This window comes from Schistocerca piceifrons, chromosome 6 (genome assembly GCF_021461385.2).
Source record: "Schistocerca piceifrons isolate TAMUIC-IGC-003096 chromosome 6, iqSchPice1.1, whole genome shotgun sequence".
Classification (NCBI taxonomy): Eukaryota; Metazoa; Arthropoda; class Insecta; order Orthoptera; family Acrididae; genus Schistocerca; species Schistocerca piceifrons.
The window spans coordinates 452,252,521-452,278,239 of record NC_060143.1 but is presented as its reverse complement, the minus strand read 5'-3'; the positions used below and the strand labels follow the sequence as shown (position 1 = coordinate 452,278,239).

The 25,719-nt window shown below is 42.8% G+C and overlaps 1 protein-coding gene across 1 annotated transcript; it reads right to left on the bottom strand.

Annotated features, from left to right (window-relative positions):
• Positions 1-15,950: 15,950 nt before the first annotated feature.
• LOC124803372 (piggyBac transposable element-derived protein 4-like) lies at positions 15,951-20,413 on the bottom strand. Its single transcript, XM_047264558.1, has 3 exons — positions 20,353-20,413; positions 19,180-19,512; positions 15,951-17,566 (listed from the first exon to the last, which is right to left on the bottom strand). The coding sequence occupies exons 1-3, from the start codon at positions 20,411-20,413 to the stop codon at positions 15,951-15,953; spliced, it is 2,010 nt and encodes a 669-aa protein (XP_047120514.1).
• Between the last annotated feature and the right edge of the window lie 5,306 nt (positions 20,414-25,719).

Genomic DNA, 25,719 nt, shown 5'->3' with positions numbered 1-25,719 from the left:
ACACGTCTTCCCTCCCTTAGGGTAAACGACGGCTGTGGCAAGAAGAAGGGAACGCAACCACAAAGGTATATGAAATACATTTGCCAAATCATGAAAATAGTGGACACCACAGAACGGGGTAAATGACAGGAAGGATAAATAAAGGACACTGGTCACCTACCCGTCCGTAGCTCGAGGTCTGGTGGCTAGTGTTTCTGCCTCTGGATCATGGGGCCCCGGGTTCGATTCCAGCCCGGGTTGGGGATTTTCTCTGCCCAGGACTGGGTGTTTGTGTTGTCCTCATCATCATTCGTGACAGTGGCTAGATTGGACTGTGTAAAAAGAAACTGTGTAAAAATTGGGAATTTGTACAGGCGCTGATGACCGCGAAGTTGAGCGCTCCATAAACCAAACATCATCACTGGTCACCTACCCCACGAAATGAAAGCTGTTCATCTTGTGTTAAGTAAAGTAGACGAGGGACGTCACATGATTTACATAAAAGATCTGAATTCTTTCTCATGCCATGTTGTTGTGGTCTTCAATCCAGAGACTGGTTTGATGCAACTCTCCATCCTACTCTATCCTGTGCAAGCTTCTTCATCTCCCAGTACCTAGTGCAACCCACATCCTTCTGAATCTGCTTAGTGTATTCATCTCGTGGTCTCCCTCTACGATTTTTACCCTCCACGCTGCCCTCCAATACTAAACTGGTGATCCCTTGATGCCTCAACACATGTCCTACCAACCGATCCCTTCTTCTAGTCATGTTGTGCAACAAATTTCTCTTCTCCCCAATTCTGTTCAGTACCTCCTCAGTTATGTGATCTACCCATCTAATCTTCAGCATTCTTCTGTAGCACCACACTTCGAAAGCTTCTATTCTCTTCTCGTCTAAACTATTTATCTTCCACGTTTCACTTCCGTACATGGCTACACTCCATACAAATACTTTCAGAAACGACTTCCTGACACTTAAATATAGACTTGATGATAACAAATTTCTCTTCTTCAGAAACGCTTTCCTTGCCATTGCCAGAGTGTCTCATGTCCTAATCTAATTCCCTCAGCATCACCCGACTTAATTCGACTACATTCCATTATCCTCGTTTTGCTTTTGTTGATGTTCATCTTATATCCTCCTTTTAGGACACTGTCCATTCCGTTCAGCTGCTGTTCCAGGTCCTTTGCTGTCTCTGACAGAATTACAATGTCATCAGCGAACCTCAAAGTTTTCATTTCTTCTCCATGGATTTTAATTCCTACTCCGAATTTTTGTGTTGTTTCGTTACTGCTTGTTCAATATTCAGATTGAATAACGTCGGGGATAGGTTACAACCCTGTCTCACTCCCTTCCCAACCACTGCTTCCCTTTCATGCCCCTCGACTCTTATAACTGCCATTTGGTTTCTGTACAAATTGCAAATAGCCTTTCGCTCCCTGTATTTTACCCCTGCCACCTTCAGAATTTGAAGGAGAGTATTCCAGTTAACATTGTCAAAAGCTTTCTCGAAGTCTACAAATGCTAGAAACGCAGGTTTGCCTTTCCTTAAGCTATTTTCCGAGATACGTCGTAGGGTCAGTATGGCCTCACGTGTTCCAACATTTCTACGGAATCCTAACTGATCTTCTCCGAGGGCGGTTTCTACCAGTTTTTCCATTCGTCTGTAAAGAATTCGTGTTAGTATTTTGCAGCCATGGCTTATTAAACTGACAGTTCGGTAATTTTCACATCTGTCAACACCTGCTTTCTTTGGGATTGTAATCATTATATTCTTCTTGAAGTCTGAGGGTATTTCGCCTGTCTGATACATCTTGCTCACCAGATGGTAGAGTTCTGTCAGGGCTGGCTCTCCCAAGGCTATCAGTAGCTATAATGGAACATTGTCTACTCTCAGGGCCTTGTTTCGACTTAGGTCTTTCAGTGCTCTGTCAAACTCTTCACGAAGTATCATATCTCCCATTTCATCTTCATCTACCTCCTCTTCCATTTCTCTAATATTGTCCTCGAGAACATCGACCTTGTATCATGCCATAATAGATGGAAAGAAGTGCCTAAATGATAGAGTAACATTGTATTTTTCTAAAATCTACGCTTTGGTGATTGTTCTATCGACGTAAAAAATATTTATTATTTGTGATTCTTGCATTAACTTTAAAATATTATTCAGTAACAACGTCGGTCATAAGAGTACTTAATTGCATGTTTGTTTGAAAGTCTTTGTGACATTTGTCTAGATGCGGTAGATCACGAAATGGGGAACAATTTTCGTTAGAGACCGAAGTTTCGTGACGCTAGACATCGTCCAAGACTGCTTATGCCACTGGGAGCCGGCGGGTCATAGATGCTCTGCACCGTTCGTGTGCAAAGTGTGCTACCTATCCTCCAGTCATCTACTCTGCGTAAAAGGCATGGGCGTAGTACAACCAAAGTTCTTTATCCACTTCTATAATATCTTTCTGCGCTTAGACACACTCATTGTTATGTGTGTAAAGAAGTCATGTATATCCCAGGAATTGATTACATATTTGTACTGTTCGTTAATTGGTGCTTTTTGTGTCATTATACATAAATTATTTTATGTATAGGATGGGACAGACAATTTGTATTATTTTCACTGATTCGTATATTTTGGCAAAACACCTAACTGGTACCCAAGCAGCAACATCTTGCCACAAAGAAATGTGCTGCTGCAGAGCATCGTTTCAAACTAGTTTCGATAATGAAAGTTGATGAAGCAGAAGATGTGTGAAGTATAAGATTGTAATATGGATGAATTTAAGGTTATATTAGTTGGTAACAGTGTGAATAATTCCTACGACAGTTGGTAAAAGACAGTGTTACATTTTTTGTATAACCTGTAACACTTAGGCTTGGTTCTGTTTATGATGCAATGCTAAGGGAAAAGAAGGATCTGGCTCAGCTACTCCTGTGAATTCTCTGGCTTTTCCAAGCAATAAAGTGTTACTAAACTGTCTTCGTCTTATAACGGTCGCAACAATAGTTCCGCAATCAGAATAGTTTTGGTTGCAGTATCAGCCAGATTCAGTAGTATAACATCTGCATGGTGAAACCGGAAGTTCGACAAGCTGCGACATAGCTACAGAATAAAACAATGATCCAGGAAGTGTAGAATACATTTCGTTTATTTCTGTCGGTGATCATAAAACGTTTTGGTCCTTAGACTAGTTTCCACTATATTTTAAGTACGTGCAACGACGCTAAGCTGATTTTGTGTATATTTCTTGACGTTCCTCTGTGGCTTCATTATATTATGACATATTGCAACACAGGTTTATCTCGTCGTATTTTACGCTCATGATTCCACATCCATGAAAGTTATACTTCTCATTATAGCATGTTTTATTGTTTTAAGATGTAAACTGTCCACTAGTTATATTTGTTTTCCCATGTTTTGTTACCGATCTGCGGATGGACATCGCTGACTGAAACCAGTGGAGTAGGGACCAAAACGTTTTGCGGTCGTTGACGGAAATAAAAGAAATTTATTTCAAATCGAAAGTTCTTGAGCGAAGAAACTTAAGTGTAGTGGGGTCTGGGCTAGGGATTGTATAGACATGGGGCTCAATTTAACAGTTATTTTATTTAGCATCAAAATTTTCAATTAACAAAACATAAACCACTTATAAAAAAAGAAATATAATTTTCTGTATCCCGAAAGAACTTACCTAAAGCTAAAATAATCAACAACAAAATATCTTTTTGACAGCAACAGAACAGGGTCAAATATAGAAAAATTCAATCTAGCCATAAAGTGGGTCATTAGGAAACAATGTCCACTTTAAAATATCTGGCTGTCTACCATATTCTTTGCTAGTCTTATACAACTCAGTCGCTGCAGTTTCCACACCCTGAATAACAGCGTCGGTTTTTGTAATTTTGTTTTTTGATTGCGGACGGTGTGAGGGAGAAAAAGCGAACTCGCTTTACGTGCCACGTTATCTCAAAGACGCTTAAGTTCGTTTGTAGATTCTACAGCAGGCGCACACTGTGCCGCAATTTTTAACACCGTTTGATGGAAAGTCGCTGCCTGTGCGTGCAAAAAGTATAACCATAGTTAAGAGGTGGGATTTTCGAAAAATATTTTAAAATATTTGGGAATTTATCACTGCTCAGAAAATAGCGTTTTAAGGGATAAAATACATTTGTAAAATATATACCTCCGAGCGCCGGCATTAACAAGAGCCACCTGGGTTTGCTGTAGCCCAGCAGTTTCTGATACTCTGTCACTGGAATCACAAAACTCTTTGGAGCTTGACTCGAACACTGTAGGTATAAAAAATGAGTATATTTTCACAATGATACATTAGAATTCCACAGGGAGACAATCTGACACTGTTCTGATCGCGTTGTGAACTATATGGGCTCCACATCCAATCCCAGTGAGTTGCCTTCCAAGTGACGGTTCAATTTTGTATAAACATTATTACTTCCTTTTCTGTTCTTTCCTACAAAATTGCAGTTAGTATTATCTCCACAAAATGCCACAATTTTCTTATTTAAACCATTGCACGATAATACCTCCTTTAAATAATCAACAACAATATCCTATGTTTCACCCGGCTGCTGCTGAAACTCTAAAATGCTGACTTTCACACCTTCAAGAGGTAAAAAATATCGAATCAAAACAGGAAATAATTTTACTGAGCCATGGTTTGAAGCATCCGTTAATAAAGACATGCAGTGGACTTCACGAAGATGCTCTTCCAATTCATCCATCGCCGTAGGTAGGAGCACATCTACAACAATACCCTGGGATTTTGTACGAGCACATCCAAATTTTTTCACAAAACATTTTTGAATTAAAATTTTGGTTTTCTTGAGCCGTGTGATACGCCTATACATCTTCCGGTGCAGCTACATCCAACTCCTTCGGAGTCGGCAAATCCGTTCTTTCGAAAAAAGAAAAAAAAAATGGTTAAACACTGACGAGCTGGAAGCAGCAGCTTGATCGGAAGGCCTGTGTTTTGCCGATTTAAAATGTTTCTCAGTATCGCTGGCACCGCCATGACCAACGCTGAAATCAGTACGACATTTTTCACGTGTAACATATGATGCACCACTTCTTTGTTTTATAAATGGGTACTTACATTGCAAGGTAGTATCAACACTCGCGTTCAGGCATTTTTCTAATGTTATAACCATACAATCACTAAAACGTTGAATGAGTTGTTTGATTGTGCTCTGCGCCCGAACATTTCAGTGCAAACTAAAGCTAAACAATGTTGCCGCACGTTAAGTTCGCACTCGCGCGATGTGATTGTTGAGCTGAATCCGTTTTAAATAACCTTGGGCTGAACTGAGCGGCATCATCTGTCTCGCTCTCGCCATGTTACTCGCTCTCTCTTCTCCACGCTTCCTGCGCTGCCGCTGTTATCTGCGCGTTTCGAATATAATGAATGGAGGTAGATAGGCAATTATCCTTTGGTCTGTTTGCAAAAGCGAGACATTTTTGCTCTGACTGGCGACAACGAGACAGATAGCCTGAAAGCCGGACTGTTCCGCCCAAAGTGGAACGTATGGCGACGTTAAATATGCACTACTGGGCAGCTGGAAATCCACTCTGGCTTCGTTAGGTGCGACAACAACCGTGAAGCGTAAACCTACGGTGTGGCATCATTGGAAATTCCATCGTGAGACCTTACTTCATCTCAGAAATGTTAAATGGAAATGTGTATGCACTCTTTCTTACGAACTTTCTGCCCTTCTAGAAGATGCACCACTGGAAAAGCTGCTGTGTGTGCGGTTCCAACATGACGGCTGTCCAGCTCACTCTTTCCACGTGCAACGTAAATACTGAATCCATAATTTCCTGACCGTTGGATAGGGCCGAATGCTGCAGTACATGGCTGGCCAGATCTCTTGATTTGATTCCTGTTGCTTTCTTTCAAGGGGGAGCACTGAAAGGTTCAGTCTGTCATGAAGCCCCAACTATGTCAGATGATATGCGTCGTCGAAATGCCACAGCATGCAACGGCATATCCTCCAATGTACTTTCATCTGTTCATCTATCTCTCTAACTGCGATTGCAGATGTGCCTTGCAGTCACCGACGAACACTGTGAGGACATACTCGTACTTCAGGAAAGTGTAAATCTGCGTTTCGTTTAGAAAAGTATTTATTTCGTGGGTGACATGTAGTCAGTCAACCTGAATAAAATGTTTAGCTTATTTGAGTCCATCTAATTACAATTTCGAATAATATTCAAGGACACGCCAATACGAACAAGGTGGTTTACTTTAAGAAGCATTCAGGCGCCTACAGGCAAATCCAGGTCAGGTACTGCTACACTACTGGCCATTACAATTGCTACACCAAGAAGAAATGCAGATGATAAACGGGTATTCATTGGACAAATATATTATACTAGAATTGACATGTGATTACATTTTCACGCAATTTGGGTGCATAGATCCTGAGAAATCAGTACCCAAAACAACCACCTCTGGCCGTAATAACGGCCTTGATACGCCTGGGCATTGAGTCAAACAGAGCTCGGATGGCCTGTACAGATACAGCTGCCCATGCAGCTTCAAGACGATACCACAGTTCATCAACAGTAGTGACTGGCGTATTGTGTCGAGCCAGTTGCTCGGCCACCATTGACCAGACGTTTTAAATTGGTGAGAGATCTGGAGATTGTGCTGGCCAGGGAAGTAGTCGAACATTTTCTGTATCCAGAAAGGCCCGTACAGGACTTACAACATGCGGTCGTGCATTATCCTGCTGAAATGTAGGGTTTCGCAGGGATCGAATGAAGGGTAGAGCCACGGGTCGTAACACATCTGAAATGTAACGTCCACTGTTCATAGTGCCGTCAATGCGAACAAGAGGTGGCCGAGACGTGTAACCAGTGGCACCCCATACCATCACGCCGGGTGATACGCCAATATGGCGATGACGAATACACGCTTGCAATGTGCGTTCACCGCGATGTCGCCAAATACGGATGCGACCATCATGACGTTGTAAACAGAACCTGGATTCATCCGAAAAAATGAAGTTTTGCCATTCGTGCACCCAGGTTCGTCGTCGAGTACACCATCGCAGGTGCTCCTGTCTGTGATGCAGCGTCAAGGGTAACCGTAGCCACGGTCTCCGAGCTGATAGTCCATGCTGCTGCAAACGTCGTCGAACTGTTCGTGCAGGTGGTTGTTGTCTTGCAACCGTCCCCATCTGTTGGCTCAGCGATGGAGACGTGGCTGCACGATCCGTTACAGCCTTGCGGATAAGATGCCTGTCATCTCGACTGCTAGTGATACGTGGCCGTTGGGATCCAGCACGGCGTTCCGTATTACCCTCCTGAACCCACAGATTCCATATTCTGCTAACAGTCATTGGATCTCGACCAACGCGAACAGCAATGTCGCGATACGATAAACCGCAATCGCGATAGGCTACAATCCGACCTTTATCAAAGCAGGAAACGTGGTGGTACGCATTTCTCCTCCTTACACGAGGCATCACAACAACTTTTCACCAGGCAACGCCGGTCAACTGCTGTTTGTGTATGAGAAATCGGTTGGAAACTCTCCTCATGTCAGCACGTTGTAGGTGTCGCCACTGGCGCCAACCTTGTGTGAATGCTCTGAAAAGCTAATAATTTGCGTATCACAGCATCTTCTTCCTGTCTGTTAAATTTCGCTTCTGTAGCACGTCTTCTTCGTGGTGTAGCAATTTTAATGGCCAGTAGTTTTTTTTTTTTAATCTAATAAAGTTAGCACAGTAGTTTCCTTTATTCCCATGAACAGGGCTCTTTATCACTATGAAGTATGAATGACCGATGCTTCTGTTACGGCTTCGACAAGTAAGTTGACGAAACTGTATTTGTTTCATTAGAAGCATCTCCCGCAAGCCTGCGCTATGGCCGTGATCGGAGTGTGCGGCGCGCCGTCGACAGACAGAGCGGCCACGTAAGGCTGTTGCAGTCACCGAGGTTGACAGCTGGGGCTGTGCTTCGAGACCAGCAAAGGAAGTCTGGGGCTGCACAGCACAGGAGCGGGAAGAGAAGACAGTGCCAGTTGCTGGAGTGACACAAAGCAGCGAGTCTCTGATGCCCTCAAGAACTGGTGTGAGTAGGTCAGTTGTTGGACGGGACGATCGCCGGCATAGCCGGCACGGTAACTCAGCGTGTTCGGTCAGAGGGTTAGATGGCCCTCTGTAATAAAAAAAACTGAGTTAATGGATCAAAGACGAACTGAAACGGGTGTATTGCGACGTCCGTACCGAGCAGATGCTACGAACAAAAACGAACAAAATGAGATAAAAAAAACAGCCGGCACGGACGGGGCTGCTGTTGGCACAGCGACGTAGCGGAACGGTTGCTGTCTTTATTTACCCAGCCGGACGCACAGGATTCCAGAGATGGCGAAGAAACAGCTTCTGCTGGTCACGAGGACCACTACCTGACCGCTTTCGCATCTGATGGTGATAACCCGATGGCTTTGTGGTTGAAGCGGTGTACAGTGTTACGTGCGAACATGTGGGCATAACAGTATAAGTACACGCCGTGGGCGTCATTAAGTAAATTAAACAGAAGTTGATTGTTTTTCACTACGAGTTTGATCAGTTGTTTATTCAGTGGTTTTAAGCGTTGGTTGTGTGGTGAATTCCTGTGATTGGACCAATGGTTCACTCTTGTGCGTTAAGTTCTCTTGTTGAATTGTGTGAATGGGTTGTGACACACAGATGACAAAAGTCATGGGATACCTCCAAATACCGTGTCGGACTTCCTTTTTCCCGGCGTATAGCAGCAACTTGACGTGGAATAGACTCAACAAGCCGTTGGACGCCGCTGCATAAATATTGAGCCATGCTGCCTGTATAGCCGTCCATAACTGCGGAAGTGTTGCCTGTGCAGGATTTTGTGCACAAACTGCCCTGCGGATTATGTCTATAAATGTTCGATGGGATTCATGTTGGGCGATGTGGATGATGACCAAATCATTCGCTCGAATTGTCCAAAATGTTCTTAAAACCAACGTTAACAGTTGTGGCCCGGCGACATAGTGCAATGTCATCCATAAAAACACCGCTGTTGAGAACATGAGGTCCACGAATGGCTGCAAATCGTCATCAAGTAGCCGAACATAACCATTTCCAGTCAATGATCGATTCAGCTGGACCAGAGGGTCCAGTCCATTCCGTGTAAACACAGCCCAAGCCATTATGGAGCCACCACGAGCTTGTACAGTGCCTTGTCAACAGTTTGAGTCCACGGTGTCGTAGGGTCTACGTCGCACTTGAACCCTAACATCAGCTCTTACGACTGAAATCGGGACTCATCTGATAAAGCCCGGGTTTTCCAGTCGTGTAGCGCATAACCGATACGTTCACGAACCCAGGAGAGACGCTGCAGGCACTCGCGTCGGTCGTCTGCTGCCATAGCGTATTAACGCCACATTTCGCCGGAGTGTTCTAACGAATATATTCGTCGTACGTCCCACATTGATGTCTGCGATTAGTTCACGCAGTCTTGCTTATCTGTTAGCACGGACAACTCTCTGCAAATGCCACTGCTCTCGGTCGTTAAGTGAAGGCCGTCGGCCACTGTGTAACCATGGTGAGTGGTAATGCCTGACACTGTGCATCTCGTAATATTGAATTCCCTAACGATTTCTGGAGTGGAATGTCCTCTGCATCTAGCTCTAGCTACCATTCCGGGTTCAAAGTCTGTCAAGATTAATCACCTGAGTACAAGCGAGAGCTCCTCCAAAGCAATGTTCTTTTATACCTTGCGTGCTTCATACTACCGCCATCTGTATGCAGGGTGAACTTTAATGAAACCAACAAACTGTAGGGACGGATTCCTGACTTACAATGCAGGTAATTTTGGAAATTTGTGGTAAGGTCCTATGGGACCAAACTGCTGAAGTCATCGGTCCCTAGGCTTACACACTACTTAATCTAACTTAAACTAACTTACGCTAAGGACAACACACATACCATGCTCGAGGGAGGACTCGAACCTCCGACGGGAGAGGCCGCGCGAACCGTGGCATGGAAAATGGAGGAAGAAAGGTCCTATGAACATGTTTTCGGAAGTGAACGGTGTGCGTGCAACGATAACAAATCGTTCTGGAACGCAGTACAGACCTGCATTGCACCCACGATACAACATATGTTCAAAGTGGCCTCCATGGAATGTAATGTCATGCAGGATACCCATAATCGTAGTTTGGCTTACACCATGTTGGCGGGCCACTTGTCTGGAACTTGTACTAGGTTTCGTCTTAATACCCTGTAGAAACTGGACCTTCAAATCTAGAGTACGCACATTCGCCGCCTCCCTGTATGTTTGTCTGTCTGAAAGGACCCAAGATCACACAAGCGCCCAAAAGGGCTTGAAATTTTTTGTGATGTGGCTGGTGTCTGTGAGGGTACTTGTTTATGTCTAGCTATGCTGCTTCTCGACGGTTTCCATCTGTTTGGCCGTACACAGACATTTCGGCATGTTACCGACCTGAATTCCGGACCACTCTGCTGCTTAAAGTACGCTGCGTCAGTCACACAGCCTGCAATATCCAAGGAACACACGGCACGTGGTCAGACGAACTGTCAGTCGTAAGCGCCATCCACCGTGGCAACGATGCATTTCCAGACACATATCAATAGACCTTTCCTCCTCCATTTCTAGTCAGGAATCCGCCGCTGCAGTTTGTCGATCTTATTAATGTTCACCCTGTATGTGCATATCACTAACCCATGACTTTTGTCACCTCAGTGTATATGTACTATACAGGGTGGTCCATTGATAGTGACCGGGCCAAATATCTCACGAAATAAGCGTCAAACGAAAAAAACTACATAGAACGAAACTTGTCTAGCTTCAAGGGAGAAACAGATGGCGTTGGCCCGCTAGATGGCGCTGCCATAGGTCAAACGGATATCAACTGCGTTTTTTAAAAATAGGAACCCCCCATTTTTTATAACATATTCGTGTAGTACGTAAAGAAATATGAATGTTTTAGTTGGACCACTTTTTTCGCTTTGTGATAGATGGCGCTGTAATACTCACAATCGTACAAGTACGTGGTATCACCTAACATTCCGCCGGTGCGGACGGTATTTGCTTCGTGATACATTACCCGTGTTAAAATGGACCGTTTACCAACTGCGGAAAAGGTCGATATCGTGTTGATGTATGGCCATTGTGATCAAAATGCCCAACGGGCGAGTGTTATGTATGCTGCTCGGTATCCTGGACGACTTCATCCAAGTGTCCGGACCGTTTGCCGGATAGTTAACGTTATTTAAGGAAACAGGAAGTGTTCAGCCACATGTGAAACGTCAGCCACGACCTGCAACAAATGATGATGCCCAAGTAGGTGTTTTAGCAGCTATCGCGGCTAATTCGCACATAAGTAGCAGACAAATTGCGCGAGAATCGAGAATCTCCAAAACGTCGATGTTGAGAATTCTACATCAACATCGATTGCACCCGTACCATATTTCTACGCAACAGGAATTGCATGACGACGACTCTGAACGTTGTGTACAGTTCTGTCACTGGACACAACAGAAATTACGGGACAATGACAGATTTTTTGCACGCGTTCTATTTAGCGACGAAGCGTCAGTCACCAACAACGGTAACGTAAACCGGAATAATATGCACTATTGGGCAATGGAAAATCCACGATGGCTGCGACAAGTGGAACATCAGCGACTTTGGCGGGTTAATGTATGGTGCGGCATAATGGGAGGAAGGATAATTGGCCCCCATTTTATCGATGGTAATCTAATTGGTGCAATGTATGCTGATTTCCTACGCAATGTTCTACCGATGTTACTACAAGATGTTTCACTGCATGACAGAATGGCGATGTACTTCCAACATGTTGGATGTCCGGCACATAGCTCGCGTGCGGTTGAAGCGGTATTGAATAGCATATTTCATGACAAATGGATTGGTCGTCGAAGCGCCATACCATAGCCCGCACGTTCACCGAATCTGACGTCCCCGGATTTCTTTCTGTGGGGAGAGTTGAAGGATATTAGCTATCGTGATCCACCGACAACTCCTGACAACATGCGACAGCGCATTGTCAATGCATGTGCGAACATTACGGGAGGCGAACTACTCGCTGTTGAGAGGAATGTTGTTGCCAAATGCATTGAGGCTGACGGACATAATTTTGAGCATTTATTGCATTAATGTGGTATTTACAGGTAATCACGTCGTAACAGCATGCGTTCTGAGAAATGGTAAGTTCACAATGGTACATGTATCACATTGGAACAACCGAAATAAAATGTTCAAACGCACCTACGTTCTGTATTTTAATTTAAAAAACCTACCTGTTACCAACTGTTTGTCTAAAATTGTGAGCCATATGTTTGTGACTATTACAGCGCCATCTGTCACAAAGCGAAAAAAGTGGTCCAACAAAAACATTCATATTTCTTTACGTACTACACGAATATGTAATAAAAAATGGGGGTTCTATTTGAAAAAAAAACACAGTTGATATCCGTTTGACCTATGGCAGCGCCATCTAGCGGGCCAACCATAGCGCCATCTAGTTTCCTCCTTTAAGCTAGACAAGTTTCGTTCTATGTAGTTTTTTCGTTTGACGCTTATATCGTGAGATATTTGACCCAGTCACGATCAATGGACAACCCTATATACGAAGTAAGCTGACTGCTCAGTAACGAAGTTAGTCAGACAGAAGTATGGGTAGCTTGGTAGTGGTGTTGGTAGCTGGTGTCTTACAAGGACATATCGCCAGCTCGACCTCATATTGTAAGGAGGAGGCACACTAGCAAGTCCAAGCCAAGGCACGCTCCCGCCTCAGTCTCCTCAAGCTCCTCTCTGGCCGTACGTGGGGTCTGGACCCCTCCACCATCCTCCACACCTATAAGTCCCTCACCCGCCCTATCCTTTGTTATGCCCATCCGGCTTGGATCTCCGCCCCCCCCCCCCTACCTTTTATAAATCCCTCCAAATCCTTGAACGTCATGCTCTCCGCCTCACCTATCGCATCCGTCTCCCCTCCCCCACGCGGATCCTGCACAACCTCATCCCCTTCCCCCACCTCCTCCTTTTCCTTGAAAGGATACGGATCCTGTACACCTCCCGCAAACTCGATCCTCCTCACCCGCTCGTCTCACCGATCCTCTCCCACCCCCGCCCGCTGCCGCGCCTGTATTCGCACGTCCCACCCAGTCTCCATCTCTCCACCCTCCTTACCCTCTCCCAAGGTGGCTTCCGCCAGCTCCCCCTCCCTGATGATGTCCTCCTCCCCTCCATCTACCCCTCCTATCAACTTTGACCCTGCCCCACCCCCCACTTCCGGTGTCCTTTCCTTTGGCCACCCTCCCTCCCTTCTCTTCCCTTCCCTTCTCTTTCCTTTTCCCACGTCCCCTCCCTCCACCCCTCTTCCCCCGGGTTCCCCACCCCCCTTTCTCCCCTGCCCGTGGCATCTCTGCTCTCCCCTCTCGCTCTCCCACTCCCCTTCCTCCTCCTCCTCTCTTGGCAGGTCCCCGGACTCGCACACGCATAGTGAACATTCGCGCGCCGGAGATCATCGACATCAGTATCTCGTGTGTGTGCTTCGTTTTGTGTTTCGTGCAGTTACGACTCCACTCTTCACATGTGCCATCGCCGTTCTCCGTGTTTTGTGCGCCGTGTCCACAAGTGTTAGTGTTTTTATCGTCCAACGTGAACGGCTTCATGTTTATTGTTTTTTTGTATCTCCATTTTTTTGCCCGCCGTTTTTTGTATTGTCTGTATCACCTCTATGTCATGTTCTTGTTCCACTTAAGGCTGAAGAGCAGCGTAATGTGCTGCTGCCAGCCCGCCTGTATAGGTGATTAAAATTACAATAAAGGAAAAAAAACCACTAGCAAGATAATCAGCCCAAGCAGCCCACCAAGCACAAAAATTTCTGCCATAATTCTTATAGTAAGCAGTTATTGCCTTCTGAAGGCAAGGCTTTTAAACATTCGTGTGTACCAGTTGTTTAACATTCGCTAAACCCCACTGGAGTCGCATAATACCCAAGCGTGAAGTGCTGTGTAGCAGAGTGGCAACCAGCACCCTCCTATAAGTGTGATGTTGAAGACGAGGAAGAGAGGTGGAAGGGGGTCACGTTTGACTGACGTTTTCTGAACTCTACTTCAGGAACAAATGTAAAAGAGGTAAGTGAAATGAGTGTATAATATATCAACCTCAGTAGCACTTCAAACCAGAATTAGCTCCTATTTACGAGTTTATAAGAACACTTTTATTATCTTCAGAGAAACTGATAAACATTTTGAATGGGATAAACACACTAAAGGAACCATCTGTCGATATGTTTGTGAACAATCCAGCGTTTTTTACGGTGTTCAGATCGATGCTCATGCAGAAACATATGTTTCGACTACATTTCTGTTCAGATAGTCGTTTCACAAGTGGCTACCCTCAGGGTTTCCAAAAGAGCAGATTTCTAATTGGACGTATGCGTGAATCGCTGCGCTAGTTCTTTGTGTGCTGCTTAAAAGACTCGCCACTGTCCATCTTCGTAACCTTCATCAGTATTATACAAAATATAGGTTGACTCTCACAACTAGCCACTTTTTATAATGTTATTTATTTATTCGAATAGCGCCGTTACCGGTTTCGAGTCGACACGTTCATCTTCATGCGGCTAGTTCACGTTAAGGCACATGTTACGTTAGCTTTCCCTTTTTGTTCTCCCAAATGATGAAATTTCTTTGGGGTGATTTAGCCGTTGGAAAAGTGCGGCATCCAGTGCTGACTGCTTGTGATTTTGCAGCAGGGAGGATTGAATGATGTACTTTTTTTAAGTCCATGTATACTCATAATCTGAAGCACCATTCACACACCACAAAGTTTCACCACATGGAAGTATTTACACAAAGATTGCGATATCACAACCCTAAACGTGAACTAGCCGTGTGGAGATGATCTTTTGTTTCGAAACCGGTAACCGTGCTATTTAAATAAACACATAGTATTGTAAAAAGTGGCTGGTTGCTGTTGTCTTCTCTGTGAGAGTCAACCTATATTCTGTACACAGCCACGAGCTAAGAATGTCAGTTTTCAACAAAATAGTATTGTTCAATGTTCCGTAATGAAAACTTTTGAAAAAAGTGTAATTATAGCAGTAACGTTACAAATTGTCCCTTAAAAATAATAATATAGGAATGAAGCATTTCTTGTACGTTTAAGTGACTATTTTCATTGCTTTGGCGTAGCATAGATCAGAATTTCCTTTCATGCGAATGGGAAACCCGAGAGAGCAAGAGACGCAGGGTACATATAGAAATGCTTATAATGAAATATATAAGTAACGCAAGGTGTGGAAAAGTTAATTACTAGTGCTCAGCAGGAAGGATGTGAAATGTGCGTAGCGAAATATGCTGTTTATCATTGAATGTCTCAGATGAATGTTCGTGAGACGAATTTTATCACTTCTGGACAAGTTAAAATACATAGTCTCTGAAATTGAAAGTTCTCTGTGGACTGAATAGTGCAGTACCATTAACTTGAGCAGTAGTTTAACACATTCTGACTCACTGATACTGAAATCAAGATTGTCCTTTTGCAGGCAATGTCAACTTGTGACATTTATGCCACTCTGCAAGACCTTTCCCCTTGCAACTTTGTATTAACACTCTCTGTACCAGGCCTATTTTATGCACCCGTCCCTAGAAACCGGGCAATTTTACCAATATTAAAAAAATTACTGCATCAAATCTACTGTTTGGATTGTGGCAAATTTGGTACCATCTTGAAGCTGCACATTTCTACTTTAATTCTGAGTGAAAGAAACTACTTTACAATGCACAGCTTTAAGGTACAGTTATAGAAATCACTTAGATGTTTTAAGAATTTAGAAAAAGTCATACGAATAAGGGAATACAATTGTGATTTATTTTTAACCAAAATTGTGGCACTACATTACATGTTTCTGATAGTATACAGTATTACATATAAATTTCACACAGAATCATATTGTTTTTTAGTGTGGAAAATTTTAAAGCAAGGTTCCAGGCAGAGTGCAACGCCACACTGTTCACATTCGTATCGTGTCTCTTTGCGAGAAGCCTTGCCACTCTGTTTCTTGCTCCTGGAACTGCACACGTGACACACACGAGCAGCATACTTCTTAGTAGTTGCAGGTATGTGCTGCAAAAAATGTCTCTTTGTTAGCCGACCTACAGTTCCTTCATTTCTTGGAATGAATTCAAGTGTGTCGTCTTCAACAAGCTGAACTGCAAGCACTGTTATAAAGTCTGTTATTGTAATTTTCTTCCTGTGCACTGCATTGTACAGCCAAAATGCATTTGATACTCCCATAAGCAGCAAATGGAAATATAATTTTCGCCACCATTTCACAGTTCTGTGCTGGAACGGATTGTACTGCAGGCGTTGGTCTCCAATATCCACTCCAATTTTATTGAGGTTGTAATCAAGTACCTGAAGTGGTTTCAATACTACAGACCCATTTCTCTTAGTATGCGTACCAAATGTTGCTTGATGCCTTGTAGACAATGTATACACATCTCTCTTATCTTTCCACTTCATTGCCAATACATTATCTTTACGCCGAAAAGACATTTCGCCCTTTTTCAGCTTAGCAGATACTAAATCTTTAGGCAATCCTTTCCTGGATTTGTTCACAGTACCAACAGCTCCAGTGCCTTTCTCTGCCAGTTGCTGAAATAGCTCTGGACTGGAATAAAATCGATCTAAATACACAGTGTGGCCTTTGTTCAGCAAGCTGCTGTCAGACAACAATCGCAAAATAACCGCAGACGAAGAATTGTCAACAATATGCTTACCAGCATAAACTTCAAAATTTACAACATAGCCACTACTGGCTTCAGCAACAGCATATACTTTCAGTCCATACTTATGAGGCTTATTTTGCATGTAAACACGGAAACTCACACGACCTCGAAATGGGCAAATTCCTTCATCAATTGTCACTTTTTCTGAGGGACGATATGCCTGGATACATCGCTCCTTCAAATTATTATAATATGGCAAAACTTTGTAAAGTGGATGAAATCCATCTTCGCCTGGTTTTTTCTGATTTGAATTGTCAACAAGATGCAAGCATGACAGTATCTGAGTGAAACGCAAACGGCTCATGACATGGGGACAAAAGTTACAACTAAGAACAGGATTAGTGCTCCAATGGTCCGCAATTTTGGGCTTTTTCGAAACACACATGTGGAAAATAATACCCAAGAAACGCCTCATCTCACTTATAGTCACTGGCTTCCACGAACTCAAAACTGAATGGGGCTTCAGATTATTTCCTCTTCTTTTCTTCTGTATTGTCTGTGATGCATACAAATTTGTCTGTCTCTTGAGTTCATTTACGTCACTGTCAGTAAGGAACACTTTACTGCAATCCAGTACAGAACTCGACTCATCAATATCCACTAGTATCTGCCTGGGTGTCGTGTTGACAGGCAGAGGTCGGTAGGTGTCAACTGCAGTCCACTCACTGTCTTTCGGATACGGCACAGCTGCTGGATTTGAAGCAACACCTTCAACATCATTCTCGTCTTCATCTGAAGACAAACTGTCATCAATCTCGTCTTCTAAAAAGAATATCACATTATGTGTAACTACATACATCGTTTACACATGTTCAACAGATATGTGCGTACTGCACAATTACGTGGAAAATTCGGAAATACGTACCTTCAAACACACCATTGCATTCAGAATCGTCTGAATCACTCTCTACATTATCCAGAGTGTCGCTATGATTGATCAAATCCGCAATTTCTGCGTCTGATAAACCGCGCCGAAACATGATGACAAACAACTGAATGATATACAGACTGAGAACGCAAAGATAAGTTTTAACATGAATTACAGCGCTGCCGTGACATCTATGGACGCATTTTGTTAATAAACATCTGAAAAACGTATAGCGCTGGCCAAACCCGTAGAAATAACGTTGCAGTGTTTTGAATGAAATTAAATGTAGCGGCCCGTAAATTTTACGGGCTTGGTGATTTTCGCGCGATCCCAGGCCCGTAAATTTTACGGGCTTGGCGCTTAGAGTGTTAAAAGCATATCTGCATTCCAGGATGCAGTGCTCAACAAATTTGATGCATATTTTGAGGATGGCACTATAGTACAATATTTTTGCTTTCTGCGGTACCACTGCTATAACGGACAAAAGACAAGGCCCGTTCCCCCCCCCCCCCCCCCCCCCCCCCCCCCATGAGTGGAAGCTTGTAACCTGTAATGGCTATAACAGAAAAACAAGATTGTACAACAACAAAGATACACTAATCGTAAGCTATAGAGCAGTTCGGGTGTGGAAACCTGGAAATACATTGCGACCTAGTTTCACACCGAAACAAACATAAATTTATAAGCAGAAGAGTTCCATTTGTATTTGACATAGTGTGAGCTATCGCCGATTGCAGAGATGAAGCCTCGGTAGCTCGAAGGCAGTCAGTACCCACTCATCAACGACGCAAACAGGCACTGTTGAAAATTTGCTGTAAGTTCTCAGCCCATCGATTAGAGCAGATCTATAAACCGTTGTCATGCAGTAAACGCACGTCTGCCTTCATTTAACCCTAAGAGCACCAAGTTATTTTAGGTTAATGGAGCAGCAACTAGAGATGGGTCAATGCCTTCGACCCAATATCTATGGTCGAAGGTTAACCCGCTTTGGAAACTCGCATTGATCTTCGACCATAGATATTGGTATCTATGGTCGAAGGGGTTAACTCAGGTTGAGGGGATTTCAAGTCAACCCGAGCTAGATTGTTGCTAACTCGAGTTGTGTTACGCGGTGCACTGCGGCCGCCACTATTTTAAACGCAACTGTAATAGAAGAATGCTTCATAAGCGAAGTTCACTTGCAAAAATCGCATATGTAAATATCTCCTTCATTTCCGGCACATAAAGAGTGACTCCACTCCTCACACAATACACACTTAATCCACAATTCTCCCCTAACGTCTTTGGAAAATGTGCCTCCACAATAAATACAAATGGCATCTTCTTCAGTAGGTTTTTCTTCCCCAACTTGGAGATCCAAATCTGACTCACCTGAAGAGACAGATGGTGCACTGGGCTCTTCATCTGAATCCTCAGACAACTTAAGTCGTTTTTTTGCATGGTTTTCTGGGAGGAGCTTCACGTTTTTTCTTGCTTTTGCCAGGTGCCTTAGGAAGCTTCTGTTTACCCTTCAGTAAGGAGTCTTCAAGGCGTGGTTTATAAGGCGAAGATGTCATAACAGCTGATGAACCTGGCTTGCGACCTTTGTTGGAAACCTTCCTCTTTAGAGGAGGGATTGGCATGATATCTTGTGGAGAAACACACATGCTTGATGAGGTATTTGACAACAATGTTGACCTTCTGCTTTCTCTTTGGCCATCTTCACTTGGGCTCTCAGTTGTCACACGTCTGAATGTGTTCTGAGTGTCTTCTTGTCTGAGGTCATTACTTCCACCTGGAGATGCTGGATTCTCATAAGTTCCTATTAGACTTCTGGCCTCATCTAAAGCTGACGTGGCAGCTATAAAGTCGATTTCCGCAAAAACAGTCCTGTCACATGGGAAAATTCCAGTCTTCAAAAATCCTTTTGCAGCAATAGAGCCAGTCTGGCACTTTAAGTAGGCTTTCCCAAACAACTCAGATATGTCATATGGTCCTAAGGGCCGGCTGCTGTGCCACAACCATTGGTGAACATACTCAGCGTAATGGGGCTTTAGAGTCCCCATAAAGGTCTTATCAAGTGGCTGAGTCTTATGAGAGGTGTGAGCCGGGATGCTGACGATTGTAACATGGTTCTCCCTTGCATGTTCTATAACTTGAAGGTTTCTGGCATGACTGTTATCCCCATCAAGAAATAACAACACAGGAGATTCTTTTGAGGGATGTGCCTTAGAAATGAAGTGGTCAAACCACTCGGAGAAGAGCTCAGTTTGAATCCAGCATGACGGATGGCACTTACCAATTGTTCCAGGTGGTGCTCCTTTCAGTAGAATATCAGTCCAGTTCTTCCTGGGGAAGATCATCATTGGTGGTATGATAGTACCGCCAACACTCATACAGCATATGACAGTCACCAGGGATCCTCGTTCTACTGATGTGAGGGCACCTACTTGACGTTTACCTTTCAATCCAGTTACATGTGGTATTCTGCTCTGGACGACATAGAGCCCAGTCTCGTCCACATTGTACACATGATCAGCACTATAGGAGTGTTTACTGTACTTAGCTTCCAAAATGTCAAAAAACTTGTCTGCAGCTTCGTTGTTGAACCCATTTGCTCTCCAGAATGTGGTCCCCATAGGTTTATGGATTGTGAGTTTATTTCTGTGTTGTCTAAGAAAAAGGTCAAACCAAGCTCTACCTGCAGCATTTGAAGTAAAAGGATGATTAATATTATTTATTTCCGCTAGCTGATATGCCATTCTCTTGACATCTAATCTGGTTTCTCAATAGCATCAGGTAGTACAGGCTTACGTCCAAGTCTCAAAGAAAAACATTCTTCAGGTGACATATCACTATGCACAAACCTTTGAAGTGTCGTCTGATGTACACGGAAAGCTTTTACTGCTCTTCTTAACCCCATCTGCTTTTCCCTTAAGGCTATTATAGCTCTAATCATGTTTTCAGCATCCCACTTCTTCACAATAGCTCTTGGTTTCAGATCATTTAGCTTTCGTAGCTTCTAGAAACAGACGCAAAACGTATTAGAAGTAATGTATTTGGTGTTGGTATTGTGGAAACGTTTCCACAGTGCCATCGTATGTATGCTTCCACATTACCTACACAATGGCCATTTTAAATTTCGGTAGATTACATTAAGCAGCTATCCATTTGAGGTTGACAAAGGACTGCCAAAACCTTCTATGCACCTTCCTTTATAAGGTCTCAGACGTAAAGAAAGATAACTACAGAGTAAGTAGATAAATATAATACCAAAATTTACCGCGAAAAAGGTTTAGAAAATGCGCGAACGTAAATTGCATCGCTGTCACGGCGTCTGTGGCTCAACTGACTGCCAACTCTCTACCGTGACAAATAGGAACTATTGCAATAATTTCTGGCTGCCCCTCTACAGTGCAGCACTCTGCAGGCCAGATACTAGACGTTTCCACATTACCCACACGCTTCCACATTTACACCCCTACCTCTACTTTATGCTCACCTTAAAAAAAGTTAAAAAAAAATTGGTTAACTGTTGTTGACTTATGTTAACAACATACGTTTTAAAGAGGCAGTGATGTGTTAGTAGGGTCCTGAACCTGAAAATATTGAATACTAGCTTAGAACCCACTGCTTCAGTCGTGTAGACTGTATGGCCTGAATAGACTTTTTTTTTTTCCTTAATCGAATTTTTATCTTGTTCACAAATTGCTACACATTCTAAACTTTTCACACTAAATAAGGTCACAGAAGCTTGGTACTTGCCGAATGTACTTCTGACCAAAAAGCGATTCTGGTAGCTGGAGTCCAAGGTGTTTGTTAATCATTCCTTTTGTGTTCATGTGGTGGTATTTTCATGGAAACTTCATTCCTTCACACGTTCCTTTACATCTAACAGAGAAGTGAAATACCAGTTTTCATAGATTTACCTTTAAAAATTTTTAATATAACGAAATATTTTCTTAAAAGTTTTCATCCCCTGTTTTACTCCCTTAGAAGTTGAATTTCCAAAAACTCCGAAACAGATTTCTTTTATTTCTGGCTGAGAAACCATATATCAATTTTGGTAGTTTTAGCTTCAGAACTGCCTAAATAGCAACATGTTTACAAAAAGCCTTTCATTCCCTATTTCTCCCCCTTAGGTGTGTACCTTCGAACAATCGCTTCTTAAACAATGCCTACAGTATAAGATCCACACCATCTCCAAATGTCGAGCTCTTATCCTTAGCAGTTTGGGCTGCGCAATGATCTGACCCTATTCCACCTCCTTAGGGGTTGAATTTCCAAAAACAGTGAAACACATATTTTTTTCATTGGCAGCTGAGAAGCCAGATACCAATTGTCATAGATATAGCTTTAAAAATGCATTCACAATGAAATTTTTCATAAGACATTTTACCTCCCTATTTCATCCCCTTAGTGGTTGAGTGTCCAAAAACAGTGAAATACGTATTTTTTATATATCTATCAGAGAAGCCAAATACAAATTTTCATAGATTCATCTTCAAAAGTGCTTGTATAATCTAATATTTCCATAAAAACTTACATCCCTATTTCACCCCCATACGGTTCAGTTCTCAAAAACATATCTTTTATTTCTAATGAAGAAGCCAAATTCAAAATGTCATACATTTAGATTTAAAAATGCTTCCATAATGAAATATTTAAAAAACACCCCCTGAACTGTTGAATTTCCAGAAACATTGAAACAAGTATTTTTTTTATTTCTAACCGAGAACTCAGTACCAGTTTTCATAGATGAAGCTTTAAAAATACCTTAGTAATAATTTAATCATAATTTATTTTCAAAAAAACTTTCATCCAGTGGTTTACCGCCATAGGTACTAAATTTCAAAAAATACTTTTACACGTATTTCTTTACTTCTGACCGAGAAACTAAGTACTGATTTTCGTAGGTCTAGCTTCAAAATTGCCTTAATAGTGACAAGTTTTCAAAAAACCTTTCATCCCTGAAGGTCAGTACCGTCTACAAATTTCAAGTTTCTATCCTCAGTGGTTTGGGCTGGGCGACGATGGCTTGTGAGTGAGCGAGCCAGTCGGAACACTCTTTTATGCATAGAGATACATTCATTGTGGAAAGGGACATCACTATTAAGACTTAAATTCTTGGGTTAAGGTGCAGTAGCCATTCGTGCCTGTAGCAGGGCATTCAGCTACAAAATCGCCGATTCTGAGCTGTTCTTCAGGAAAAAACTGACTGATATGTTAGAAGATTTGTAATAATGTTAAGTGTGTAGCTTGTAAGAAATAAATTGCAATATGGAACATATTGCTATGACATCATTCATTTGGATGTCAGGCAATAAAAAAGATGTTTTCAGTATGATCACCGATTTCATATAAGAAACAAAATTGCAATCAAAAAGGTATCCAAACTACGCAGATGCTAATGAGAGGAATGAACGCTAGAAGAATTCTTCTATCAACCTGATTTGGTTACGGTACCGGTATGTTACGAGAAGTTACAACCCAACCAGACGCGAAACCTGCAAAACGACATCGAATGCTAATTTAGCTTTTCCTGCCAACTCGGTTTGAACGAGGTTATGGTGAACTCGATTTATGAAATGGGCTAACTTGGGTTGGATTATTATAACTCGAGCTGAACGTGTTGCAAAGCGGGCAGTGCTGAGTTACGGTTTGTTTCGCACTAGTTCGGAGCTCACCAGCGCTTTCGCAGTGACTGAACTCAAATTTATCTGAGTCAGATGTCTATAGCTTCATTAACGTGCGCAAACTGAACATTATCTCAAGTCCATCTCTACAATTTCATGCTTAAAGACTAGAAATTGCATCCTATGCAGTATCCACAACGATTGTGGCTAATATACTGTAAACTGGGGCTACTTTGGCTCTGGTGGGGTAAAATTAGGACAGCGACACTTAAATTCGTTTCAAATTTCCCGCCGCCACAACTTGCGAGATACATTGTTGCGATACATTGTTGCTTCTGAGTTCTCTACAATCTTTGTTCATTGCTGCCATCTAATGGCCGTCTCCAAAGTTTCCAGATACAACCTGTACCTAACTTTAATAAAACACCTGCAAGAATCATTCTGAGAAAATAGCTAGATCTACTGATGCGCCCCCTTGTGTGATGTACGACATCCATTTTAATATTCGTGTCATTGTTGGCATGTTATACGTTCGCAGCAAACTTTCACATACGCAAGCGGAACGACATTTGGACCACGATAGACAGGTAAATATAACAAACCGTACATGCTTTAGCTACAATTTCTCTGGATATGGAACAAAGCATCCTAGAATTAGTATATAGTTTGACTGCTTTTGTCAATAATGAGACTTTCATGGGCCCACTTTGGGACTGTTTCAAAATTACCCCACAGATATGTTTTAACTGATTTTGATTACGGTATCTCTTTTGTTTTAGGAACCGTCAAAGTATAGTACAGAAATATAAATGGGTCATTGGGTCAAGGATATACAGAAATTATACCAAGGAAAGTCTCCAATGCTATTAAACGAAAACCCTGACGTACCAGAAAGGCGTCTCAAAAGTATGGCATTCCAAAGAACACACTTCGACGTAAGTTAAAGAAAGGTGTAGGAACAATTGGCAGGCACTGTGTATTTACTGAGTCGGTGGTGGTGGTGGTGGTGGTTAGTTTTTAACGTCCCGTCAACAACGAGGTCATCAGAGATGGAGCGCAAGCTCGGGTTAGGGAAGGATTGAGAAGGAAATCGGCCGTGCCCTTTCAAAGGAACCATCCTGGCGTTTGCCTGAAACGATTTAGGGAAATCACGCAAAACCTAAATCAGGATGGCTGGAGATGGGATTGAACCGTCGTTCTACCGAATGCGAGTCCAGTGTGCTAACCACTGCGCCACCTCGCTCGGTACAGAGTCGGAAGAGGAGCAGTTTGTTTCCCTTACAATAGCTTTATCATGTTTTGGATTCCCTATGAGGACATTCGACCTCCGATGTACGGTACAGGCATACCTTGACAGATGTGGCAGGAAGGAAGCCAGGTTTAAATATAACTTTCCAGGAATAGACTGGGCAAGGCAATTTATGCAAAGGCAGAATGCTGTTTTGACACACAGCATGGGAAAGAACGTTGTGTATGCAAGAGCAGCAGATGACAAAGAAATCGTGAATGCATTCTTTGACAATTTGGAGAAAGAGATGAAAGGTGTTCCCCCTGAAATGTGTGCAACTATGATGAAACTAATTTAGCTGATGACCCAGGGTGTCCAAAAATAATTACTAAAAAGGGAACAAAGTATCCAGAACAAATATGGGACTCATCAAATGCATGCACCTCCTTAATGGTATGTGGTAATGCAGTAAATTACAAGGCGAAAATATTGTGGGACACATGGACGCAAAATGGGCCACTGGGAGCTAGGAATAACAGAACCAAGAGTGGATGGTTTGACAGTGAGTGCTTTGAGGACTGGTTTATCAAATTACTCCTGCCTATTTTGAAATAACAAGTTGGTGTTAAGTTTATTATAGGTGACAAACTGAGTTTGCATGTAAATCTTAAAGTGTTCCAGTTGTGTAAAGAGTACAACATAAAATTCGTTGCATTTCCACCAAATGCAATCACCTGCTGCAACCACTTGATGTTGCATAGTTCCGACCTTTGAAAGTAGAATGGCGGAAGATCATTGGGAACTGGAAACAGATGGCAGTGGGCAGCAGGTGCAGCTTTGTTCCCAAGAACCAGTTCTGCACCTTCCTTAAGAAGCTGTAGAACTGTGTGATCTCGAGAGGAGATAACTTGAAAGCAGGCTTCTGGAAACCTGGTATCTACCCCTTTAATTGCCAAATAGTGCTGGAAAGGCTTTCGTCATTCATGTTGGCCTGGGAAAGAAAACTCACTTGAATCATCAGTGACACCTTTATGGATCACCTTATGCAGAAGAGAAATGAAGCAACTCAGAAGTGCCAAATGGTGAGGCATAGAAGGTTAATTGTTCCTGCAGGAAAGAGCATTTCTGCAGAAGACGTTCTTGCTGCCAGGATGAACGAGCCATCCACTTCAAGAGAAAGAACTAAAACTGCACAGAGTGCTCC